The sequence below is a fragment of the Anopheles arabiensis genome, chromosome 3 (genome assembly GCF_016920715.1).
Source record: "Anopheles arabiensis isolate DONGOLA chromosome 3, AaraD3, whole genome shotgun sequence".
Taxonomy (NCBI): domain Eukaryota; kingdom Metazoa; phylum Arthropoda; class Insecta; order Diptera; family Culicidae; genus Anopheles; species Anopheles arabiensis.
Window position 1 is genome coordinate 42,909,272 of NC_053518.1, and position 27,119 is coordinate 42,936,390.

The following is a 27,119-nucleotide window of genomic DNA, read 5'->3' on the forward strand; positions in this document are numbered from 1 at the left end:
AGAACGTTTGTTTTGTTTTTGGTATGAAATTCTTGGAATTCCGGTTCAGAGGATAATGCTTTCTTTGGTGAAGCTTATCAAAATACACATCTTAGCAATAATAAATCTATTGCTTATTTGTTTATTTGTTTAAAAGTTAACGCATCAAACTAAAGTTATTTAAACGGGTGCTCTAAAATTATTTTACACGTGTAGGTCTACATATAAAAAAACATATATAAACATATAACATGCAGCCACTTTCCCAAACTCGATCGAATTCGGGAACGATCGTAGCGATTGTCAAAATGACATAAAATGGATGTTTCCTTGGATGTTTTTTGAACATTTTGCCATATTTTGTACGCGTAACTGAGCCGGATACTCATGAAATAAATTAAAGTAACCGTTTTATCTAGGCAATGGAAACTATCGATCCTCTTCGATCGAGTTTCTGAAAGTGGCTGATGGTTTACATGGTGCTTAACTGAGATAGAGGTAAACGATCCCTGAATGTGGCTTGAATTATATCAAAGTCGAAAAAATCAGCGGTAAAGTCAAAGTTTCTGGACGTTTAAGGGCTATTTTCTCCGAAAAGAGTGTTGTATTATTAAATTAAGTTAAAATGAGATTGAAATATTTCACATTAATTTTGAAAACCGAGACAACTTTTGCATATCTAACAGTGATTTAAAGATATAATTTAAATCATGAAACTGGATTTCGATGACCCTCATCGGATATAATCTCTCAACCATAAACACACTGAAATGCATCCTTAAAATTAACAAAGCACAACGTTCCGAAACCAAACGGGGGAGGTAAGTGGCACCATCAAAATGAATTACCATTCACCGGCTAAAGATCTCTCAATCAATGGGTGCACCGTGATGGCACACCAACGGTTTCCGAATCGATCGATACCGTGCGGTGCAGACGCACCGATTTGCAGACCACAGCAACAGTAACAGCACGGAGATGGTACCGTCGCTCCGTGTGCAACTAAATTGCATCAATAAAACCGTTAAATTAGTTTACAGAAAAACTCCATTTCGGGGAGGCTGTTATAAATTGCACGCATGGGCAAACAGAAGAAAAAAAAATAAACAAAACACAACGACAGCCGCAAGAAGAGAAGCGCTATCATTCGTAGGGATACGATACAAGGGAAGGATTACATCAATCCCATTTTGGGAAAATATTTATATTCCCCACCGTTTCGGGGAAGGTGTTACGGTGTTCTGGGGATGCATGTTGAGCCTTCGCTTTTGTCTGGTGTGTTGCAGTTTTTGTAGTTGTTATTTTGGCAGGAAGAAATGTGTCAGGACCAAGAGATGCGCCGATGAGGCGCTAACCATTTATTTTTATTTTGCGCCACAGTGCGCCACCTGTGGAGAGATTTTATTAAGCAGCAGCGGTCGTGGATCGACGGGCCACACGGCACAACGGGGACGCGCGCTGTGTGTGTTTGCGATAGTACCCATTTTAGCTGCACATTTTATAGGGTGTTTCTTTTATTTCTTTACGAGCACTGTGAGCGAAGTGATATCGGTGCTATTCCCCAATGAGAATGGCAGGGTATGTTACGACTTTGCGAAATTAAATTGGATTTCTTTTCGGTTTCGCTTTTGTTTGGCTCTTAATCTTAACTCTCAATTTTTGGTTGCATTCGATTGCAATGCCCTTGGAGTTTTAGCTTTAGCTCGCTGGAATCTCAAGGATTGTGTTGGGCTGGGTTCGGTTGGGTTATTGGCGAAGGTTTTCCCAAGAAGGATTAAGCGCTGGAATAGCTACCATGGCCGTGCAATAAAATGTCGGGAAATGAATTTGAGACAGCCAGTGTGCTGGTATTGGCCATTGCTGGTGGGAGAGTTTTAACCTTGGCGAAGATTAATTTCCAAAAAAAAAAATCTTTTATGCATTTGCAGACATTTCGTTCAAATTCTAAAACGAGATACGACGTGGAATTTCAATTCCACCATTCAAGGGCATGTTCTCTGGTTCATCTTTTCGTAATAGCATGACGGACGGTGTGATCGTCGGATTACTTCCGAAAATCTGACAAAATATTATGCCTTCAACGGTTACCAAGCGAAGCATTCATATTTTTCAATCATCTTGGTAACATTCTTAATTTGCAGACGCAGACGGCACAGAACATGACCCTCGCTGAGCAGGGCCGGGGGCGATAGTAAGCCGAAACCCTGACAGTGATTCTAATCTTGAGCGGGACGATTTAAAATATTTGCTTGTCACGCTGCATGCGAGCGTGTAAGCGAGCGTATGTAGACTTGGTTTGATGCTGGAGTCACGTGAGGATGTATCGCATCGCTGATCCATTACAACCTGCTGAGTTGAGTGGAAACATTCCTTCCAGAATTGTTTAAACACACATATGCAAAGCAAAACCGAATGCATCATTTTAACCCCACATCACGAGGCGTTGAATGCCCAAAAGCCAATCTTTTTAAGGTGATCCATGATTAAATCGACACTCCGTGGCACCTTATTCACCGTGAAAGAGCCGCAACAGCGAACATCGCAATTGGATGGGATTGGTGGATTTGGGGTTTTAAAATTTAAAAATAACACAACCCGATTCACCCTGATAGCGGCAATTACGAAAAAGCGGACAAAAAAGACAAGCCATTCAATTAGAAACTTTATGTGACCCGCGCACACTTCGGGCTCGGGATGTTCGGACAGCAGAATTGTGAGCATATTTTGTTTAATTTTCGCACACCTTTTCCTCCTTTGAAGAGCGATATAAGGCTGGCAACCAACCAACGGCAAACGTTTTTAATGCGGCGCTTTCGGTGTGTTTATTTGCTCATGTACGCATCACATGCGTGGCTATATAAAAACAAAGATTGCAACGAGCGTTTAAGCACGTGTTCGAATAGCTTGTCGGAGAGAACCAAAGACAGGTGGAAGTGGAAAATAATTCTTCAAGCTTATTATTATTAATGTCTGAAGTGTACCGATCGTGTTCCTTTTTTGGAGGGCGCACGGTGGTTTGCCTTGTCTCGTAAAAACGAGCAGAGAATGAAAATGGGAAGGGAAAGGAGGCTGTGATCCGGACTTTAGTCACCTTCTTGGTAGTGCTAATTGACCATTGCGAAGCCACCTTCCCTGCGTCTTGGGGGGATAAGGTTTCGTTTGGGATGAGTTTCGCTTGTAGGACAGTATTTCCGTTATTGGTTGTGTTTTGTGCGTGTGTGTGTGCTATGCCTTTACTTTGCAACGAGATTGAATGCGCCTTTTGTGTGTAGGGCTTTTTGCCACTCACACCTGTTTTACGTTATCTTGCAAGTATTTAGCGTCATTCGCACTGTCTGATGTTGTACGTTGAGACAAATGCAACAAAAAAGTATAGAGCGGAGAGTTGCAACGCTAAGTAAAATTAATTTGCTTCGCTCGGACAGTTATCCTTCACACAGGTTGCAGATAATTAGCAAGGTCAAACCGTTCTTTCGGATGTTTTGCACACGAAAAGCAATTTATTAACCATCTCCGCAAAGGGAATGTTTTTTTTGGTGGTTGCTAAAAATATGCCTTTCAAAACACCAAAAAACGAACAAAAACCGTCAAGAGTAATAACTTCCACCATAATTCAATCAATCGATAATGCGTTTATACTTACATGTTCATCCACCGAATAAGTGAGCTCCCCGTCGTCGTACAGCACGAACCACCTTCGCTGCCATCGCTGTGGAAAAGAGAGAGAGAGAAAAACACACATACCAGTTAAGAAAATGTCAAAAGAATGCAAATTAATTACGGTAACCATAAACAAGCCGCAGTTGTAATAAATTTGCTCCCCGACAACCGGAGACGTTCTCAAAACTTGGTGGAGGCTGCGCATACGAGGACACCGAGGACCAAAAAAGATAAGCATACTGCCAAATAGTAAAGCAGCATCGAAACATCCCCTCCATAAAAATTCCCCAAAGAGAATAAAAGTACGCACCAAAAACAAGACAGTTAACATCAATAATTGAAGGAGAAAGGCATTAATTCAGGCGAGTGAGTGAGAGGGGCTCGCGGGGTGAGGGAAATGAAAATATCATAAACGTCCACCGCGACGCGATGCGGATAAAAACGTTCCAGACATGTGTTTTATTAGCTTTTTTTGGCAGTTGGAAGACAGAGCCACCCTCTCGGGCACCGTGAGATGAATTTACAGCAATGTGGCAACACTTATCCGAAAACTCTTTATTTGGTTATGGAATGCCATTTATTGGCGTTATAAGGTTAGGGCGGGCAGAAAATATGGGGTGGACAGGGTCGGTGTTCGAGCCAAAAACGGAAGGATCCGGTGGATATGATTTTTTTGTTTTGATTTTCACATTCTGACCAAATATTGAAGACAAGCACTTCAAAGTGACTGTTTGAGTTGAGAAACATGTTGAAGTTTTTATTTAATATCATAAAATCGTTACATATTAAAGTATAAATATAAACTCGCGAGCTAAACATGTTTGGCTGGAGAGATATTCTTTCAATACAATCATATCACAATATTGCTACGCTGGAGTGTTAAAACTGGTAAAAATATCTGATCACAGTCAGAAATCTGATTTTAATTTTTCAGAAAAAAATAATATCAACAAAAGAAAAATTCAAAGGTTCGACATTGCAATTGCACATTATCACCTTGATCGGAACGCACGCTGTATAAACCATGAGCGTACGAAAGTGCAGCTCGGTCAAGATGTATTCTTGTTCACGTAAATGGAACGGTTCAATGCCTTTTTTGGGGAGCCGCAGCCATCTGACTGCCCTGCCCTTGCTTTTACGTGTGTCTGATTCTGATGGAGCACACTGATGATGAATAAAAAAAAGAGCCGTAAACATATCATCATCAACTGACCTACAACTGAAGCAGAACGTGAATAAGAACACAAACGCACGGTAGGACACGATGAAAGCGGAGGAACAATTTCTACCGCCCCAAAAATGGCAAGTGTCCTTCGCAGGGTCACGAAGGGATGTAGTGCATACGGCGCACGGCACAACATGTCTCCTTTGCTTGCGAAGTTGACCTACATGCCAGAGGGCACACCGGTGATCGGTGAAGAATGACTCGTTTGGCTTTTACCGTTCAACACCGGACCGGGAAAGGGGGCATAATGTTTTAAGTGCAACGTTTTTTTTTAAAGGACGGTGTTGTGGACAAAAAGGTTTTTTCTTTTGAATTTTGATGCAAACAACTGGCTCCATGTTATTAACTCCTGCCGGCCGGACAGGTACGGGGACCAGTACCGAATTGTGAGTGAAAAACGATTCATCATATTTTGTGTGTGATGGAAGCTTTGAATGGAATGCACTTTTGCCGGATGAATAACGTTCATACGGGGAAGAGTGTAACTCCCCTCCCCCCCTCCCTCCTCCTCCTTCGAGACCTATCACACGCACTGGCTCACATTTTCTCGGCCCCAATCCAATCAGATGGGAATGGGTTTGTTGTTTTAAGCGGCTTCCGTGTCGTTCCGTTTGCTTGAAATAAAACAAACGACTCATTCGAAATTTTGAGAGTGAAGCGACGAACTCCAAACCCGCAAGGGGAAGAGACATTAAAACAACAGTTAAGCAAGCAGTTTTAATCGTTTCTTTTAACCCTTCGTCGTGGTCATAGAGCTGAGTGTTGTGTTTAGTTTCCATCTGTCCTAATCAACCTTCCCAGTGTCTTCTTTCTTCCCCACGGGACTTAGTGGTGAAACTGATGCGTGTAAGTTTTTGTTTGTAAGGGAGCAACAAAATAGGCAGACGGTCAGATTGGATTGAAGCGAGTGATTACCACCGGAGGCGTGAGCAGAATCGTTAAAGTGTACATAAATTATATCCCGCGTACTGCTTCTATTGCGTCCAAGTTTGCTCTGCCCTAGCGGACTACCTTTATTTACACCCTGCCTATTGCTTTCTTTCTGAAGGCGAGACGGTGTGTGAGACACTCCCATTCAAAAAAGGGCTGGTGCTTCTGTTGCTGAGAGGGAGGCAAAAAAAAGACGAACCCTTTACGATCCACCTTCTCCATTCATCCAGCCCGAATACTGCTACTCCGTCTGCTAGACCTAAACTGCCCGGAGGCAAACTGTGTGCGCAACATTGTTATTGTTTCGTTGAACTACAAGGTGTAATTCCCCAAACGCCAACCCCAGGACCGGCGTCGGATGAATGGGATGAATGAATGGGGATGCTAAAGGCACCCTTCGAGTACAGTTTAATAGAGACCTTCTAGTGGAGCAGGCGGTCTGCAAGAGGGGGTGAATCGTGGGAGTTTTGGGCGCAAAACAAGCTGGCCAGCAACTAATTCCCGAATGGTGGCATAAACGAGTTGCGCGCAGTGGCAAATAGCAGTGCCAGCCGCAAGTGCCGCAAGAGATGTTAATTAAATTAAAAATGCAAACAATCCATAAAACGCGTAGGGGTGTAGATTGCATTCGTGAGATGGTTGTACTACGATCGTTGTACCGGTATGTGTACTAGGAGGGAAAAAGGTGTAAATACATTGACGCCCTATGCGAAAGATCACTGTGAGAGAGTGTTCTATGATAAAAATAATTCCAGTTCTAGTGGTTTTGATTAATGGGCGTTGGTTTATCGTTATTTTTTTCTTCCAGTAGCTTTAGAGGGAGGAAACTATGCCACAGGCAAGTGTTTGTAGAAGTTAATTGATGTTTGTAAGCGTTTGTTTGCAAGGGAAATTTTCTTCCTCGGATATTAGAGCACACTTAATATCACAAAATCAGCCGGAAGGGACAATTAAATCTATTTAGAATTGAACGAGAACCCTGCAACCAAACCATTCTTTCGCTCTGTTTGCTTAATCTAAACTCCTTTCGGCTCGTTCTGGACGGGTTTTTTCTTCTTTCTCGTTGATGCCCTTTTGGTGCAGAATTAATTTTCTGTAGCGATTGGCATTGGTCAACAAGCCAACCAGCAAGAATATCTGCGTCTCCATGCAGCAGCAAGTGGTTAATGCTAATTAATTGTTGTTTCCTCTTCCATAACAACCCCAACAACCTCCGCCATCACAACCCTTGGAATGGAACACAACCAAATTGACGATGGGAAAAAGTCTCGATTGTCTTTCGCCAGTGGATTGCATTGAAGCTTTAATAGCTGTTTTTGATAAGATACATTATTTATTAGTGTCTCATGCTTTGTATAAAACTTATTTACGAGTTGTTTGTGTGTGTGTATGTTTAAATATAGAGAAGAAAATAATGGAATGAAAACATCAAGCAAACTACCAATGAGTGAGTATTGGCAAATTTTACCATTTCCTGAATATAGGTTTCAGCTGTTTTTCAACATGTTTCTTCCAATTTCAAAACTCGAGCCTAATGATTGAGCTTAATTTGTTCTGATTTAGTTGATCGAGACAAATACACATACACAACAGTAGTGCCGTAGGAAGAAGAAACTCTAAACGACCACCTCCAAATCGAACCGATGTAAGTGTGCGGGATCTATTGAATCATATAATTAATTACCTTCACTTAATTTTAATCACTTAACCGTTCGGAAAACGAACAAGTAAGCGGTCCAGGAAGGCTTGCCAGACACTGACACAGCCCGGATCCGGTTCACCGGTGGGTCAAAAGAACGGTAGGGAATCGATTGATTCGACCCATCGGCTCGACCAACTGCTAGCCGCGGTGGTGGTGCAGCGTAAACAAGTGCTCCCAGGTGACTTATAATCTGGCCCACCATAAGTTATTGGTTCCGATTGATCCCGGTGACGTGCCTGGGGAGGCTTCTTCTCGCGGGCTACAGCTGTGCCGGTGCGCTCGAAATCGGCAAGCCGATTACAAAGCGTTCGGTGCTGGTTCTTTTTTTGCTCGGTTGCTCAGTGTAAGGTGATTAATTTGGCGCGTAACAACATGTTGGCATTGGGTACGCGAGACGATGGTGTGTTTTTTTCGGTGTTGTCCTTTTTTTGCTATCCCTTAATGCTTCACGCGGCAAAGGTAGCAACACCGACTGGGGTGACATTTGCAACCGTGTGCGTCTCTGTGCGGCACATACCATCGTCTCCTGCATGCGCGTACTTGCGCACATCACACCCTTGCATTAGCTTGGAGAAGCGCTTGGGTAGCACAGGGGAGATGATAATGGCCGCTCGGGCTCGGCGGAGAAAATATGCGTCGGGTTGGGCGTTGTCTTGGTCATGCCATGATTTGTGACGCCGCGGAATGATCGATCGATTCGATCCCCGATCGGTTTGGCCTTCTGTCGCGATCGGGCCGGCGGGGAGTTGTCGGTCACCGAAAAGGGCACGGACTCGGATGGGACTGTCGCGGGCAGATAATGGCACAATAAAGCGGTCAAAGCTTTGGAAGGCAAGCGCAGGTTTTTTGTGTTTGTTTCGTGTGTTCGGTGTGCGCACGGTGCGAAGGGCACACAATGACAAATGGTTATGGAACAGATAGTCGATCACGCGTTGAAATGTACAAAAATGGAGTTGCGTTTTTTAGGCGTTCAAGCGGAGGGTTTCAATTTTCTTTTTTGCTGTTGCTGATTTTAAAATATATTTCAATTTGGAATGAACCTTGTACAAGAGACTATTTTATCTGTACATTAACGCATTTAAAAACCCTTGTTTCCAATTGGCAAGGCAAGTTTTTATCAAGTTATATGTAACTAGGTAGAATCAGCTAGCAATGGGCTAGAAAGGTATTTCTAACAAACTTTTTGGATAAACACTTACTGTTCAAAAGCTTGACAAAACAATCAGTTTCATTACTAAATTAAAAAAAATAAAAAAATTTAAACCCGTCTTATATGATTATTTCATGGTATTAAAAAATCGTTAACATCAAGTACAAATTTTGTATTTATAGTGATTTTGGGATTGTTAGCTTTCTTCTTCTTCTTTTTCTTCTTCTTCTTCTTCTTTGTCTGAACAACCGATGTCGGTCTAGGTCTGCCTGTACCATTTGTTGGGCTTGCTTTCAGTGACTTTTGGATTCCCATTAGCAGGATAGTCATTCCTACGTATGGCAGCACGGTCTATTTGAGGCTTGAACCCATGACGGGCATGTTGTTAAGTCGTACGAGTTGACGACTGTATCACGAGACCGGCTCTTTACATGCGTTTAATTCAAATATTAAGTCGAATTCTGGACATCTAAATCATTATTTTTTCAAACACATTTCCTCTTTGCTGTAATCTTATTTCGGTCATGCTTGGCTAATCCAAAATTTGATACATACTGACTAGGGGACAGTAAAGCTTCCATCTGACGTATACTTTATCCGAACCGAACTATGCCATATTTTTGTCAAAAAAAAAATACCCTAAAAAAATTCTGTCTGAATGCTCGCGCGCTTTCGCTTTGATCCCGTAGGTTGTGTGCGCGCGCGTGAACGCAAATTTATCGCCTCGCATCCGTCGAACCGGCCACACGAGAGAGTTATGCTTGCGCATAATTTTCCAACCTCGTACCACCATCACAGGCATCTGGCATCACCGGCAAAAAAGGGACACATTTTACCCGGCTTGATTTTGTCTCCAGCTATCAGGCAAATGTTTTGGGCGGAAGGTGGGTGGTTGGAAAAGCGACGCTAAAAATAACGCCATTCCACGGCACGAAACAAGTTGATCCATCGGTTGATTTGGGGCGAACAGGGCAGACCGATGAGGCGGTGTTGCCTTCCAATTTTGCTCGTCCCCAACTTATACAGCCGCGGGGTCCTTTTTTCTACCCCCATCATAGCCTGCCATGCTTAGAGCTGGAAACCCGCGCGAGGAGAAAGCCCGAGGTAAGGTGTCAGGATGCGCCAACCGCCTCCGCGCGATACGCCATCGCGGCTGATTGTTTTCTTCCCGCGAGCGCTGCATCGTTCGCGATCGATGGCGAGATGGCAATTTGCATAAATTGGAGTGTCATTTGCCACTGCCAGAGCGCGCGCGAGCGCTACCGCCAATGCCCGGCTACTGTTGCGCACTGCCCAGTCGTAGCCCGTTGGTGTAACGGGATTTCGAATAGTTGCGGGACGTTGGGCCGGGATGGGCGGGTTGAGCGAAGCGGTACAAGCGTTACTACCCTCAGGGCGTTCGAGCCGACGAGATCGGTTATTGATTCGTTTGGTTCGTTTGGGAGGGTGATTTTGTCTTGTTGTGCTGTATTTTTGTTTTGTTTTGCGCCAAGCGATCTTCGCTTCGCCAGTGAAAAGGTCGTTGGGTTAATTCGTCAGCAGATCGGCAAAGATGCAGTTACAAAGAAAGGGGATGATCATCCGATGCCAGATCTCCCACGACGCTCTCGGACGAACGTCGGAAGGTAGGCTGGGATAGGTTGAAAACAAAAGTCTTCCGAAAATAATGCCAGAATAAATAAACACGAACTTCCAGCCCGGAGTGGCCCAGAATGGCAAGTAACAAAGTATCAGTTTGCAAAGCTGGGACGCGGGATGTGCACGCCAAAATTGGGACTGAGGAAGCATCATCAAGAACACGATCTGCTTCACGATTGTTTTGTGTCGGAAATGCAGCTCCGGAATGCAGCGGGATGTCGAATCCTTATTATTATCTTAGCTCACTGCACCGCAACTGCAGCGAAAGAGGAAATCACGGACCCACAATTGACGAGCTGCCCTGGATTCGGCGGAGAGATAGAATTGAAAAGGTTTTGTGAGCGGATGTTGGAGCAAGTACAAAAAAGACCATACTTAACACAATGTAACACTTTTTAAGGGCATAATCATTTGCTTGCCTGTTCCCCTGAACGTTAGGATTACAATTATAGTGTCATTTTGGTGCATTTTCATGCTGCATTGCGTGATTTCTGGATGGGTAATATTTTCACTAGCATTCGATCCTTTTCGTACGTGGGACTTGAATTGGTTTATTCTTTTACGATGGTTGGTGAGTTTCAAAGGAAATTTAACTCGTTCTGTTTTATATTCTGGGTATTTGACTAATGACTGTTATTTGCAGCAGGACTTTCGAAGTCTAGTTAACATGCTTATTTGTTCGACGTCCAAATCATTGGAATTTTGTGACGGAAATAAAAACAATTTCGATCTTTTGCTACATTAATTTACAAAGACAAATCAAGATAATTTTCATGATAGCAACAAAACCTTTCGATTCCGCTTATCTATCGTTTTACATCACAGCAAAACCGGCAACATCATTCTCAGATGAAAGGTGCAATTTCAACCCCATCTTACAGAACTCAATCGATGGGAAGAAGTGTAATAAATGATTGGCGGACAGAAAAAGAACGGAACAAGAGTAACTGATGCTAGCATGCAAGCCGTTTACAAAAAAAAACACGGCTTCCCCAAATGTCATGCACAATTTTGTGCAATTTATGTTTATTGTTTTCGGCACGTCATGTTTTACGACATTGTTTATCTTATTTTCGACGTGGATTTTGCAGCAGATGCAGAAGAAAACCCCAAACGAGAGGGAAGGAATTTTCCTTCACCGTGCGAATGATTTATGCTGCTTCTCGTGCCGCATTTATTTGTTTCTCTGCTGTGCTATAAAACCTTATAAAACAAAACCGGTGAAGCGAGGGCGACATGCGCAAAGGGACTAAAGGTACGAAATTTAATAATTAAAGAAACGATAATTAACAGCACTAATTGATGCCGTTCAGTGAAACATCTATCATTTTCTCCCGCCCCCTCCCGTGCATAAAACCGTGCGTGATGCAACGAGCAGAATGGGTTGCAATAAAAACGACCAAAGAACACACACAACACAGGGTCAGAAAGGTGCAATAAATGCAATGCACTTTGCACTGGTCGGCGAAGCGAAAAATAAAAGAAAACAAAAAAACCGTGGCTGGGTGTACCGAGAGATTTGTTGGTATTAAATGGTACCCCCAAAAATGGGTAGGACACTGAAACGAATCGGTGTAATTTAGTTGTACGCGTTTTCGGTGCAATCTTCCCCACAACAGTAAGCAGTAATCGTGAAAGTGACCCCCGCCGCGCGACAATTGTAATTATTTTAATTTCCATCGCAAGATGATGCTCCTCGCTAAAGTACCCGCGCGAGGTAGAAAGAGAAATGTTACGAAAGCATAGTGCCATCCGGCGACCATGCACGGTCGTCACGGTTTGTTGTGATTTTGGGGATTATTCAAATTTCCAGCCACACCCCTGGAAGATGAGCATACAAAAAAAATCCCAAATGGCACAACTCGAAATGAAACCTGAACCACGGGGGGAATCGCTACCCAGACAAGTGGCCATTACCGGGCGTAAGTGGTATTGGGTTGGGATTGCGCACTTGGCACACCGACGATACCACCGGTGTGGTGTTTGATATTTATTTGTCACGAGTCAAAACTTCCGAGTGGCAGCGAAGATCTTCTCGCCTGTTGACACTCCCTTGAAGCGGTGCGCGGTCGCTCGTGGTCCATCGCGTACCATCGCGGAGCCATGAAATCTTACTTTAATTGCAAGGCTGTACCGACGGTGTACATACGCGGACACACTTGAAACAAATCACGCACCGCTCCACCGCTGGTGCGAGGATATCTTGCGGCGGCTGTCGTAAAAACCGTGACGGAAGTCAACAAACTCTCTCAATTGAACGTTTTTTTAGAATACATCTGGACGTGCCCGCGATTGCTGGAGGATGTGATTGCATAATTGAGGGTTTCTGTGTGCCGGTGTCCTCTTCGGTGCGGCCGCCTTCGAACTGGTATAATTTGAAACACGTTCGAGCGTTTTGGGTTGTTCCAGTGTAGTTGCTTGCACCTTGAGGTAAGATTCATGCGGGAAGTGTTGTCTCTCCACCATAACAACAACAACAACAACCGGGAAGTGGAAGTAAAAACCACACTATACCGGTGTTGAAGATATCTCCAAACAACGCTTATCAGCACCAAAGCATCGGTCTGGACCGCGGGTAGGAAGATCTAGGCTGTGGCTCTATGTTAGCATCCACTCCTCTTCAGGGTTCCAGGGCATTCTCCAGAGTGCTGAAGCAGGAATGGTATCGGGGACGGAAAAATGTAGCCAAACCTGTCAGCATCAAGTGACCGTGCGCATAAAAAGCCACAAGATACGGTTCATGATTGTGCACCGAGAAAGAGAGAGAGAGAACAAGAGAGGGAAAAAACGCTTCCCTCCAAAGATAAAGATGGAGCGGTTCGGAACTTCACCGTTAAACACGCTACAGATGCTGTCAGTGCTGTTGGCTAAGAGGGTATCTCTTGTATCGGGCCTGGGGAAGTTAGATAGACAACTTAGAGGACATCAAAGAAAACACATTGCAAACATCCGGAGATGGTTGGGCCGTGTGGTGTTTGGTGTACAGTTGTTCAACATTAGTCCAGAACAATGTAGGTACAGACAGGTCCAAGAGTTAGGTAGGTGTGGATTGGATGACCACCTTCGCGAGCTGACTGACAGATTCATCGCGTCGGAGATACTTTCGTTGGGGTCAAAGATCTTCAAAAGAACACCTTCATCTTAGGCGCGCCTTTTACCGCTATTACATCGACGACAGTCTATCTACTGCGCTTCTAGAAGTATTTCAAGATCTTCTAAATCCAGTGCCCAAACCATAGTCTCAAACGAGGAGCATCCCGATGCCATGGAGTGCCGGCGACCGGTTGCGAGGTACACGAGGCCAGCCCAAACCCAATCGTAAACCGGTCAAACGGTAGATGGGTGGCTCCGATAGGAGACAAAAATCAAGAAAATCAATTTTCCATTTCCCTGTTCCCCTCCCACTGGATGGCGTTTTTGTGTGTGTGTGTGGTTGTGCAAGAGTTGAGAGAGGGTAGCATCTAAAGAATACCGGTGAGAATGTAAATGAAAAGCCTTTGCCTTTGATGAAGGTGCTCGATAGGCGGCGGTCCATGCGCTATCTACCAAACGTTTGGTTCCGCTGGAATGGCGGAAGGATGCTACCCTAACTGGAATGTACCAACTCGCCCAGTGTGTGTGTGTGCCTAGCCACTCGAGACGCAGATAAATGCTCCCCAGGCCAGACTGAGCTCTGAGGGTGTGCTGCATAGAAATAAAATACAGCTAGGCCGCCGACCGTTGCCGTTCAAGGGCAGGTGAATTCAATTTAAAGCTCGGTTAGCTACGGACACCTTTCGATGAATGGCGTGTTTATTGAGGAAGATTCACAGCAAAGACGCGCACTATCACCCTCCTAGGGCGAGCCGGCATTGACGACCAACCCGGGAGGAAGTGTACTGCCTTGTTTTTAACCACTGTTACCGGTTTTTCGGGACCCCGGCTTGAAGGTGCTACACCTGAATTGGGACCTGAAGGGGGAACTCAGAGGCGTTTTTTTTGCAGCCCCATCTGCCTCGCCGCTCTCTCAGTGTTCAGTGGGGCTGGTAAACCGGGATATGCTTAAGCAACAGGTTTCGTGCACATAATCTGGTGGCATTCATCTATGGGGAAGAACGGGGCTGCACGGGAAAAGGAAGCTAAACGTTACCTTCTTTTCTTCCAATGGGCCTAGAGCTTGGCTGCGCCGGAGGAACAGAATTCACGTCGTAAATACGCATTCCTAATCGGTTATGTGCGACCGGCCGCTGCTCGCCGGTTTGGCACGGGATCGCCAACAGGAGAGGTGGCGTGTGTTTGAGTGCGCGCTCGTATCACAGATGGACTACTTTCCGAGCGCGGCCAGAATGCGCTCTCGCCAGTCTTGTTTTGTGCGGTGGCTAGAACGTGGAATGCATGTCAATAGCTACCACCGTGTGTGCCCTTTTTTAGTTTTGCTTGGGAAACTAGCAGGCAAACCCCGAGATTGGTATTGGCTTCTTTTTTCCACGCAAACCCATCGGTTAAAGTAAAGGTTGTTTATTGTATTGAATTTAATTCTTTAAAACAAAACAAACTATTTGTAGAGTTCCCTTAAAAAAAAACTGGAAAAGAAATGTGCTAAATGTTAAAAAAACAAAGCCTGTTTCCGAGAAAAAAAATTGTTTGGCAAACTTGGCAAATATTGACAGTCCATCAATTATGTGGACAAAACATTACTCAAGACATTACTTTTTGTCTCGCTGAGTGCTCTCCCTTCCAACAAAAAAATACCTCCCCGTTAAGAATAATGTTTATGTCGTTTGCTTCGTTATTTTTTCTCTCTCGAGCTGTGTTTCGCCCAAAGTAAAATTAACGATTGTTCAATAAAAATGACACATTGAAAATTTTTGTTTCCTCCAACCCGTACCAGGAATGTTTGGGAGAAGATGGCAAAAAATCAGAACCACACCCCTTGAAAAAAAAAAATAACAACAACAACGGTGCGTTTCTCCTTTGCTTCGAGCAGAACACAATCGGCCTCACCCCAAAATAATAATAACAGACAGCACACACACACACACACACACACACACACACACACACACACACACACAGAGGCAGAAAAAATGCAAACGACCAAACGACGACTCATCATTATCTTATCCAAGTTGTGCCGGGTTGCCTTCCTTGCCACAGGGCTGGGCAGGACGACCTAAACGCAACAACTCCCCTGCCCAACCGATTCCCAAAGAAACCCTATTGTTAAACAGCCCAACGGGGATTCGCATGTTCGCGAAAGGATGTGTGTCCAACACATTCAGCAGCAAAAAAAAAAGAGCCACCAAAAAAAATGGAAGACAACCCATTCAAATGGCAACGGAGTGTTGGAATTCAATTTGCTTTCTGTAAATGTGTTTTGGTGCTGCACAGAACCGAACCGAAAAGGAAATGGACGGCATGGAAGGAAAAGGTACGCGCGGGAAGTATTCAAAAGTCGGTGAAATGTGCGTTTTACGCCGGTGCGAGAGGTCAACGAAATTTGTTTGAACGTTCGCATTCGCGCGGCACGATGGAACAAATTGATCCTCGAGCGAAGAGGAACGCTCGTGGACGGAATGCTTTTGCAGGGGAGGGACGTTTTCTGTTCGACGCAATCCGATACTCGGCTCGAAACAAGAAAAAGCCGTTTGCCAAACATCCGAAACAATAATTGCATTGAAGTCGAGAATGATGATAAGTAAACGGACGGTTAGAAGTGCGTCGTGTGGTGTGTGTTTGAGTTTAGCCTTTGTGGTGTTTGATTTTTTTTGTGTCCGCAAACAAGGATTCACATTCTATGTTTATCATCATGTTATTAATCTTCAGTTCGAACGTTGGTAAACGAACTTGTATTGAAGCATTTGCGTTGGTACCTCAGGGTTGAAAAATTGGTGATGATTGCACTTTTTTTTCGGGCGGTCCAGCAGGGTGGTTTAAATTGGTTAAACGAATCCTTTTTTGCGAGAATTGCTAGGGAGGTTACATTTGACGGGCAATGTTAAGAACTGGTGATAAATTGTTTTACTCATCGAATAATGATAAAGGTGAGAACTTTAGTAAATGGAATTAACCGATTGTGAAAGCTGATAAATTTGATTTGTTTTGAAATGCTTGTGAAACATAATAAAATGAAATATAAATGAAATTGAAATGAAATTACTTTTCATATTTATATAGCTCTCTAGCCGAGCTCTCCTAAGCCAAAGTTCTCTTAAAAACTCAATTCGTGCCATTAATGTATATATTTGTTTTCCTCATTGTTTACTACTGTTTATTATAATATTTTTTTCCTTTTTTATTTCAATTATATGCATGGCCTCTTAAGTGGGCTCTTGTTCTTCATCCTTCTTCTAATTGGTATAACGTCCTACGCGGACATTTCGGCCTATACAGGCTTTCGAGACTTAATTCATTACCACACAGCCGGAAAGTCAATCCTTGCTACGGGGAGACGGTCCAATTCTTGGTTTGAACCCATGACGGGCATGTTAATGAGTCGTTCGAGTTGACAGCTGTACCACGGGACCGCTCCGATATGATTACTATTAATAGTATAGGATATAAAAACTATCCTATACTATTATGAACTATTATCAACTATCTTTTTAAGAACTGGCGTTATGATGATTTAAAAGGAGCTAGTATGTGGTTTTGTTTTGAATCAATAAAACGATTTAAATCAAAATACACGTATGATAGGTTGAAACTTACAGTCATGAACATTAGAGATTCGTTAGAGCTATACTGTCGCCTCCCAAAAGCCAATATTTAATTAATTCTGGCCTGCAGATCTGAGGAGTCAATAGATTTCCAGGGTATTTTTGGAAAACCCTGTGTCGATATTTTAGTTATTGTTATCGGAGATTTTAGCGATTGTAATAAGAAAAAAAGTTGGCTAGCTAATTATTGTTAAATCGTCATACAGTCAAAAAATGTTGGAAAACATTTTTATTCATGCATACGTAACTCGAGGAAGAAAATATTTCAGTTCATATCTGCCATCATCGCAGGAAGATCAGCATGTCCTGCTGGAGAAAGCTAGCCGTTTGGGGTGGGCAGCAGCTACGCATCATGTTCAGGATAAACGTAGCCTGAAGGATTTTTGGTTCAAAAATCAAGATAAAACCGAACGCACCCAAGCATTGCGTTCACAATGCTAGAGCGCGGAAGATTTCACCGGACCACCGGAGGTATTGCGTGTGGTTGAAGGGTAAAAGAAAACAACCCCAGACTGAACAAAACCCCGCATCGGAACATAGGGATGGCAGGTCCATAAAAATCCGTTAACTACGGACGGTGCCGTAAATTTAAGTCTGATTTATTGGGCACCGAAAGATAAATTGTGGCCAGCACGAACGAACCCACCCAATTGGATGGGTGGAAAGGAAAGGAGAGCGTTATATAACTTTCCGACACCCATCAACCTGTCGGTGGTGGATGGTGGTTTCGCGCTGATCCAGTTGAAACGATACCGGTGTCATATTTAAATTAAGCCGCTTGAAGCACGGAGCCAACTAGCCACAACAGGAGGGAGACGGAGAGGATTGGTGGTAAGCAAGGCTCGAAATTCCACCAAGAGTACCAATTAAACGAACATCATTCGCTTAAAGATGGGGAAGATCGCTTTGATTTGGCATCTTAATGATGAAGCGTGGGCAACACGTGAGTGGTCAGTATTTTTGTGTTAGTGTTTGAATGGTTTTGAGTTGAGTATAAGGAACTAGTGATCTTTCAAAACTCTCTAACCGCTGAAAGTGAAGCTAAAAATCAATCTTTAAACTCTCCCCTCCAAACTGAACGCTTCGTTTCACAGTTTAAAGCAGATTTTCGCAAACCATTCCTTTCTTCGGTACAAAAGAAGCACTTGTCCAGAGCTATTTAGCTGCTTCTGTAGCTTTTAGGGCACACAAAACAGCCACTGTATCGCAGGCGCTGCATTCCATTAACGTGCGGTACGATGATAAGCACCTTTCCGGCGCTACACATTATCCCATTCTTGCTTTATCAATGTTTGAGCACATTTCATCTAGCACCTTTTTCTTCTGCCGCCTCCACCCCGGTGCAGAACAAAAACCGCACCACACAGCGTCTTCACTTTTCACTCGTGCCGAATGAAATGGAAAGATTAATTGAGTGCGATTTTCCACAGTCAAAGGAGCCCTTTGGTTGGTACACCTTCGCGTATGACCATTGCGCACTATCGACTCCACGTATCACTTTCGATCGATCAATTTCCGCTCAATCATCGGGGAAGGGTTTTCTTTTCACATTAAACGGGGATTAGAACGGGATCAATGTGTATATATAGATGTGTGTGTGTGTGTGGGACGACTGGATGTGGATGTGGTGTTGATACAATCCGAGACCGAGCACCAGGACGGTCACTGACCACCACCGATCCGACAAATTGCCCGGTCATTCTAGACCCAAAGCCCCATTCGCACCTTATTCTTTGGGATGGGCGGAGTGTGAAATTTCTTTGCTACGGCTACGGGGATTCATCGCCCTTTCGATACGAAAACAAAAACAGGCGCGCCGAAGGAACTAAGCGCAAACTCAACAATGGGAGCCCAATTTTGTGCAATAAAACGCCATGTTTTGAAGGAAAATTGGCAGCCCGGGAGCCTTTTTTGTAGCCTTCCCCACTCCCTTCATGTATCACGCCAGGCTTGGGTACTATCATTTGCGGACTTTTCAGTGGCAAAATCGAAAGTTCATCAAACTTTCAGCAACATTATAAGACGGTTTTATTTGTTTTATGTTTTTTCGGCACTCAGTTCAATGATCTCTGCGGTTCAGAGGTGTGAAAATATGTTTTTATTGCCTCACTCTTCTGGATGAAAATTCGCAACAAATTCTAATCAAATAGTGACATGTGTGAGAAAAGGAGGAGTGCTCCCAGAAGCTAAGCTAAAAGTTGTAGAAATTGTTGCAATCTCGAACAAGTAGAGCGGATGCAGAACAATTTGCATAACCATAAAAAGTTTGTTTGAACGTTTTGCAACACATCCAACACAACAGAAGCTGGGCGGAGAGTGTTAATTGAAATGTTTTTTCTTTGGTACAATTAGTGCAAAAAATCGTATCGTTGTAATATTGTTGACTGTTTTATCGTTTCATATCGATTGTTCGTGAGGAACCATTGCAAATTAATTAGCACTTTGTCGTTAAAATGATGCTGGTGATAGAAAAATCATTTAAAAATAAGAAAAAAAAGAGTTTCAAGAAAGCTTTTACAATATTTATCAATCAGAAAAAGGAATCAAAGAATTTAGAACAAATTTATAACCAAAAGGAAACAAAATGAATTAAAATCTGTGTAAAACATGAGTAAAGTAAAGAATGCACTAAATGAAACATAAAAAAAATATTACAAAAAAAACAGCAAAAAGCAAATAATTGGTTAAATAAAACTAAGGATGTAGCAATACGGCAAGTAAAAAGTCGTCTTACTTAAAATTGCATGAATAAATTAAATAAATATAGCTCAAACTGTAAATAATCACACTAACAAGAGCACGCTTGGTGCAAGGCAAACAGCAATCATCATTAGAACCACAAGCGCACAACAACACCAGCTAATTAGAACATTTCCAACAGAGATGATCATTCAATCGATCAATGTATCTCACCGTTGTTGAAAACTAGCAACAAGCCTAGCCGTTATACACATAGGTCAAAAAGGAAGCGATCTGGAAATGGCATAAACATCCTCGCCCCTGAAAACCCTCTTTCCCAAACCGGTCTTCGTGGTTTTGCTAACTTCGGCCGGTGTGTAAAGACAGCAGACATTTCCGCATCAAGTGCGCAAGTGCTGCAGTGCAACGATCGCAAAAACATGCACCACAGCCAAACCGTGTCCACACTCTCCCCTTCCAAATGACGCACTCTCAAATGCAAACATACGGCGCGTGTGCGAGTGTGTGTATGTGTGCATCGAGTGAAAACAGAAAAACCAAAACCGAAGGAAGCGAAACAGCTAGTTGACAATTTTAATTGCATCTAAATTTAGTTTCCTTCCCCGTTTTGCGGAGGGACAAGTGTTGGTTAGGAAGAAGTCACGGCACCTCCTCCGATCCAGAAAGGCACGTGCATTAGACGGGTGGGTTTTAATTAAATTTTCTCTTCTTTACGAGCAAGATAAATTTCTCCTTTTTATTGAGCGAGAGGTGATAGTGCTCCGCACGGTTGAAGCGGGAGGGTTCGATGGCGTGTGGCAGGTTTTTTTTGTGTCGCCCCCCATCATCTTCCCTCATCGACTCCGTCCTCCTACTAGACGGTCGTACGCGTAGCTTTGCGATATGTTACCGATAAAGTGACCTCAGCCCGTGCAGTTCCCCACTCCCCCCACACACACACACGGCATTAGTGACCGGTGTGTGTATGTGCTGCGTGTTTTTTTTTGGGATGCGTTAGAGAGCCGGACAAGACTCGCCGGGTACCGCTACTTAGCGCCAGGGCGATGGGTTTTATTTTATCGTCGGAGGATTTTATGTTTTCGCTAGCAAGATGATGCCGGGAAAGATGGAGCGTTTAAAAACCGTACACCGTAGGTAAATACGGGTCGGGCTAATCTCTTTGCCCCTTTACACCGGTATCGGAGGATGAATTAGAGGCTGGAGGATCATCTAGGCAAGGGAATCTTTAAGAACACAGAGCGGCGGCACGGGCACATACACCTTTTGCTCGGATAATTTGCAGAGCGGAAATCTGAAACCACCACTTGCCGCGGAATGCCGCCCAGCCGAAATCCGATTGTGAGCTTTGAGTCTGTGTGTGTGTATGTGTGTGTGTATGTTCGTTCCTCTAACGGCTCGGGCTCATTTGGCTAAGCATTTGAAGCGTTTAGGCTTCCCTCTAACTCCCTGCCTATAGTTAAGAACGAATTTTGCAGCCGCTCCAGCCGGTTACGGTTATGTTGCGCAAGTGTGTGCGGTGTGGGACGATACGACACGATGATCAGACAGCGTTGCAGTGCAAGGGCCGATGGAGAGGCGATTTTTGTTTCGATTACTCACGGCGGTGGGCTGGACCATTCTGCGCGCATCGCGGAAAAAGCGCGAAACTCATAAAGCTTACCTGTGGAAGAGAAGAAAACAGAAAACGATTGGATGAGAACAGTGAGCGAGGATGGAAACGAGTGGAAAGCGAAACAGAAAAGAATAGTCAGTGTTAATTGAAAAGTGCTTTTGCGCTTCGAACAAAAAAGCGATTAAATAATGATGCTTCGAATTAAATGCTGCCCCAAACATATACGCGGTAAGATTGGAAATTAAAACCCGCGCGCACTTGCGCATTTTTGTCGGTGCTTTGTCGGATTACCGGGTCAGATAAGCCGGCCGGAGGTAGTTTGAAGATATTTATGGTGTTTTAATTTCATTTAACGATTTTCTAGGCTATCTAGCGTTTTGAGTTTTGAATTTTAAGCGTTTTGAAATAAAAAAGCGGTAGGAAAATGAAACAAAAGATGTTGCCCAATTAAATAGGAGGAAATGTTGGAAGCAAATAAAAACCTAAATTTAGATCAATATTCGAAGCATCGATGCTCCATTTCCAACTATTTGCTCTAGAATCGTAAAGGATCCGCTTAACGGCAATTTAAACAAAAGCAACCTCTTCCAGCCGGCATTCAAAAACACCACAGCATAACGTAATAATGCTCAACGCTTCACTGCATGTCCTTCAGAAGCTCACGTTTGAGGCACCGTTTTTTTCTGCCCCGTGTCTTTGCTTTTTTCCCTAGTGCGCAGTAGCCGTGCCGTACCGTTTTTGCTGACATAACCCGCTGCCAGACATAGGAGGGTTGGCTGCCTTCCTGTCCGCGCTACCGAGCTGCCGAGCTAACGAGCCGAAGTGTCGTGACAAACTTCACAGCAAATCAGTTCGATTTGAAGGGTTTGCTCCAGCAGTGGAGGTTGCAGGCTGGAAAAGAGCACCACGGTTTGCCACGGTAGCTGAAAGTGTTGGACGTTTGAAAAAAAAAAAAAACAACCGACCAAACGGCGGAAGAACAACAAGTGTGAAACACAATTCCTTGCAGACACAATTGACATTTTCGTGCAATTTAGATTTAGTGATCAACGAACGGCGAAGGCTGCTCCATCAGCGGTCGTGGATATTTTTCAGCATCGCTTAAGATTGGAAGCTGTTGGAAGGTTCTCGCTTGTGCTTTTTTGTTGCCTCCAACCACTGTTTGCTTTTGTTTATTCTATATCTTATACAAGGGATAGGGCAGACAAAACCAAATCGAAAAACCATCGCAACGCGGTAAGAGACTTCTGGTGAAGATATACCCCACACTAAGGGTTGTTCTTCGGGATGTTTTTTTTTGCTGCTTTTCTCGTCCCCTTCTCCACATTGCACGATGGTTTTTCCATTACTCCATGATCGCGAGGGAAGCGAAATGGAAATGGAACGGCGGTTGTTGTGGTACAGCCGTGCACGATCCGCGAAGATTTAACGAGATGATCTAGATCGATTGATCGAAACGTTTCGATCGGTGGGTGATATTCGCGGCCTAGGACATGATTATCGCACCGCTGCTCCCGTCCCTCTCAAACCGTGGCTGTCTAGTTAGGCACTGTCTTATTAGTCGAGTCGAGGTTTGTACTAGGTTTTTTTTGTTTTCTTCATCCTTGTTGTCGTTTGTCTCCGAGCGTGGCAGTGGAGGAAGTGACACGTAACACCGGGCAAGAAACAAACATACGAAAGAAGATGTTCTCGCCAGCAGCTGACAAACGATGGATGAGCAAAAAACGCGCGAACCAAGCTAGTGAAGGTTGTCACGTTCGTGTGACTGTGACATTTTTATGAACCGGCGTGCCGTTTGCCGAGCTCTGGCCCAGTGGACGGCATTGTTTTACTTTTTATTATGCTAATGTTTTGTGGGATGTTATGCTGTTACAGCATCGGTAGCTCTTAGATTGTTGCAACAAAGCGAGAGGGAGATCAGCGGGCTTTATTTTTGGTTGGTGTTTTACCGTTTTTATTTCACATTTTCATAGGATTTTGGGAATGTTTTAGTTTTCAGTGTACTTTTAACAGTAAATGAATGTTACAAAGATTAAATCAAGTTGAACTTAGTCTATCTGGATACCACAAGTAGGAAGCGCGCTGTTACTTCTCATTAAAGGGATTAAATACTTTTAAGGTCCGTCGCCATAACAGAGACACACAATTCCTTAACGTAACTTGTTTAGCGCTATTATATGGTGGTGGTGAATTCATAAGGAAGCAACAATATTGCATCATTTTATCGAACCGTCGCCTTAAACGTTGTAAAATCGATACGATTCACTTTCCCAATCGAAACATCACCGTGCAGAGCGAGAGGAGAGAAAGTTCTCCTCTGTCATTGCGGTCGATGTCAATGACCAAAACTGACTTGAAACGTCGACATCCCTTGATGGACGGAACGCGCCATGTGACCAACCTGCGTTTAGCTGGTATGTTGTCGTTGATAAAAAAACATACCAGAAAACTATCTCTCACACTTTTCCTTTCGAAACACTGGGGGAGCAAACTAATATGGGATATGAAGAAGCAAACAAAAAGGGGTACATATAAATCGAGTCCAGTCCATAACCGTTCCGGCAGCGATGGGGACGCTAAACAACGAACCCCAGCTTCCGTGTCTACGCACCACTGGTCGGGTTGGGCTGGGAGCGTTTGAGTTTATTGCTTTTCGCTATTTGAAGCTGACGATCCCGTCGCCGATCGATCGATCGATCGATGGTCGGTATGTCAATACCCACAAACGCTCGGGTATGTGAGGAGGCAGCCGTTTTTGTGTGGATTTTATTTTTTCACCACGGTCTCGAGTATTATCGGTGAAAAATAATAACGATAATTGCTGCCTACTGGTTGCCAAAGCTGGCGGGCTCAATGGGTAATTTTATGGCAGTGCGGAAGCGGCCGCACCTTCCGAAGATTCAGGTTCGTCACCACTTGTAGTGACAGCCACAGTAGTCGTTTGTCCATTACGATGATGCGTTTGACGGCACGCCATCAAAACGATGATGAAAAAAATAAACAACACTCGATCGGCAAACATCTGCAAAGGGGATCCAAATCGATCGGACCGGCCATTTGATGTAACCTGCAGCCGGTGATGATTAAAAGATGTAAGATGTAATAAAACCTGTCACGATGCCGGCGACTTCCACACAGCCATTCCGTGTCAATCGTGGCCTGGCGGTAACGGGTTGCCGTACCCGGAGAAAGGTGTGAAAGATCACTTTCTTTTCCGAGAAGTAGGTAGGGTTTTGGCTTGCAGCAGGGCTGTGCGGAAGTGGGAGAGTGCTAGTGTGTGTGTTGTGTCATGCCTGTTAATCGTGAAATCTGGAGGGTTTGATGGACTGTGGGATGGGTTGCTTAACATTCGACACGATCGCTCCGGGTCAGGTTGAGCGTGTAAGTGACGTGAGTGATGCATTTTTCCACATGACGAAATTTATCGACAGCGGTAAGCGTTTTGTAGGATTCGTGTATACTTTTAAGCAGAGATTAGATACAGTGGACTTCATTTTAAACCGTGTCAGATTAACTATGCATTCTTTTTTTTTTGCATTTTATGATCTTCATGGTGTTGGTTAAATAAAAAAGCTCTTTGGTGCTTTCTCTCTTATTCTCTCTTATGTTATTCTGATTCATTTACTTGTCATAATTATTTTTAGCACAAAATATGTTAAACATCACGCTAATGAATCAAATCCAAATATTCTATCATTAAAATAATATAAAAGCCTTGTTGATTCAACCGAATGACGTAATATAGTTTTGGATTGTACTTGTTTGCAGCATGTACTATCATCGGCCCATTTCAAAGTAAATAGCAACATATTACAACATATTGTAACGCTTTTTAACAGCATCTTTATTGCTGTTAAACTAAAAAAAAACTGTAATACAAAACCCAACACACACGTTTAACCTGCAAATGAGCTGCCCATCTGATAGCCCGAAACGTCTGCAACAATATTGCCCTGAAAGTGGCCATCGCGGCGGCGCTGGTACACGAGAATTCAGGAATGAGTTTCACTTTCTCTACATGCCCCGAGGGCAAACGCAAGTTATCACATACGAGAGCGGGCCCCGCATGTGCGGTCGCGCCGAGGGTTTCCATCGATCGGCTCCCTTCCCCGGAGACCAGCGACACAAGCGTGTGGACGACGAGCAGGAAAAGGAAAGCGGACCTTCGAACGCATTAATAAAACATTTACCACACGGCGGTCTGTTTTTACCCCACCGGTGTCCGCGCGCCTTCACTGCCGTGGTACTGCCCGTGGTGTGGGAACACTGACGAAAAACTGTTAGTAGATCGACCGGCCGCGATATATTGGGAGCAGGCCAATACTCGGGGACTCAGCCCGGGAACTCAGCCTGCAGCGAGTCACGACCGTTGGAGGGCCGGCCAGTCCGTACGCTATCCTGTCTGTTTGACGTTCACCTCTCTCCAGAGTGGATGTGTGTGAACTGCCACTCGGAACGGACCGCTCCGAACCTGTCCGGTAAGGCTCTTGTTGCGGCCGTGGGTTCGGAAATTTCATGGCCAAAAGCTTCGCGCCCTCAAGCGGTCTGCATGTGCCCAGAGACGCAGAGACAACTTTCCTTTTTGTTTTTGCCTAAAACCGCTCAAGCTTTCGGAAAGGAAAGGTCCCCCTCGGCCCACAAACCAGGGAGGATGGAAAGGTGAGAGGAACATAAAACTAGACAAAAATGCATCGCCTAAGGGTTGGTTGGAGTGACAAAACTGTGGACAAAAATAAAACCACAGACACACACACACACACACACGATCGTACGCATAATTCAACATCCGCTCTGCGTAAAAGCTAAAAGCCCTCGAGCCCTCCGCTTGCGATGCTTAATTGCACCACAGCATAGATTTTATGAGGAAAGGGGGAATTGGAGCGTAGATCAGAGCATCGAGTTAGAGGGAAAGGGGTTATTTTCCTGCGCCTAGGGTTACTTCATGGCGACCCACCGGTGACTAATTAGTCCAGCGGTCCACGCGATTGCGCAAAAGCTGGCAGGCGTTTCAAAAAGTTGCTCGCGTTAGATACTCCACTCCACCATCCCGGCTCGAACGGGTCCCTCCTAGGGTGGTTTTGGTGTGCCTTCCAAAGCGCATTAGGCAGCCGTTGCGCTAGGAGCGTTGCATCAGATGCGTTGTGCAGGTTTGGTGGCGAAGAAAAGGGCAAGAAAACAGGTGCATCAACCTTTAGCGACACTCGACACCATAAATGGACTGCGATCGTACTGCGTGCGCCGTCGCCCGCGGCTAGGGAAACTGAGCCCTTGTGGGTTCTCCACATTCCCTTCTCCCAAGGCCTGCTCCTTTTCCTTACCCTCCCCTGCATCCACTGGTGACATAAACGGTACACCAGGAGTGTGCACGCGCGTTTCGATCGTGCTGCAACAGCAGGTATGGTGCGAGCGCATACGCAATGAAGGAAATGTCGAGAGATGCCGAGATGTTGCGTAAACAACATCCATCTTGCAGCACTCACATACCGATCGGAAGGAACAAATCAGGTTCACCCAAGCGTCCAAACGGGTCACTGCTCCGTCAATCTGGTTGGGAGGTTTGTTGTTTTTGTAACTGGCTCCTCTCTCACTGCCCACCGTGTTATCTATCAATAATGTCAAGCGCTCATGAAATTGAAATGACTTGGATAGCGGTGAGGGGGTGGGGTGGAAAACCGGAGCATCCCAGGCGATTGGTGATACGAGCTGCTGGTAAAGGAGGGCAAAATTAGGAGCCGCAGACATCGCTTTCTCTATCTTGCCCTTTTTTGGGCGATCAGTTCCGTCAGTTTTCCCGGAAGCTTCCGCGGTGGCCGTGCTGGACATGT

General features: G+C 44.4%; 1 protein-coding gene across 7 annotated transcripts in view; it reads right to left on the minus strand.

The window, feature by feature from the left end:
• Nucleotides 1-27,119, minus strand: part of LOC120900354 (protein outspread) — a 196,527-nt gene that overhangs the window by 53,448 nt on the left and 115,960 nt on the right. For all 7 annotated transcript variants that reach the window (XM_040307220.1, XM_040307224.1, XM_040307219.1 and 4 more), the window contains exon 3: nucleotides 3,623-3,688. In XM_040307220.1, coding sequence (XP_040163154.1) covers nucleotides 3,623-3,688 — 66 coding nt within the window. The remainder of the gene's footprint in view (nucleotides 1-3,622; nucleotides 3,689-27,119) is intronic.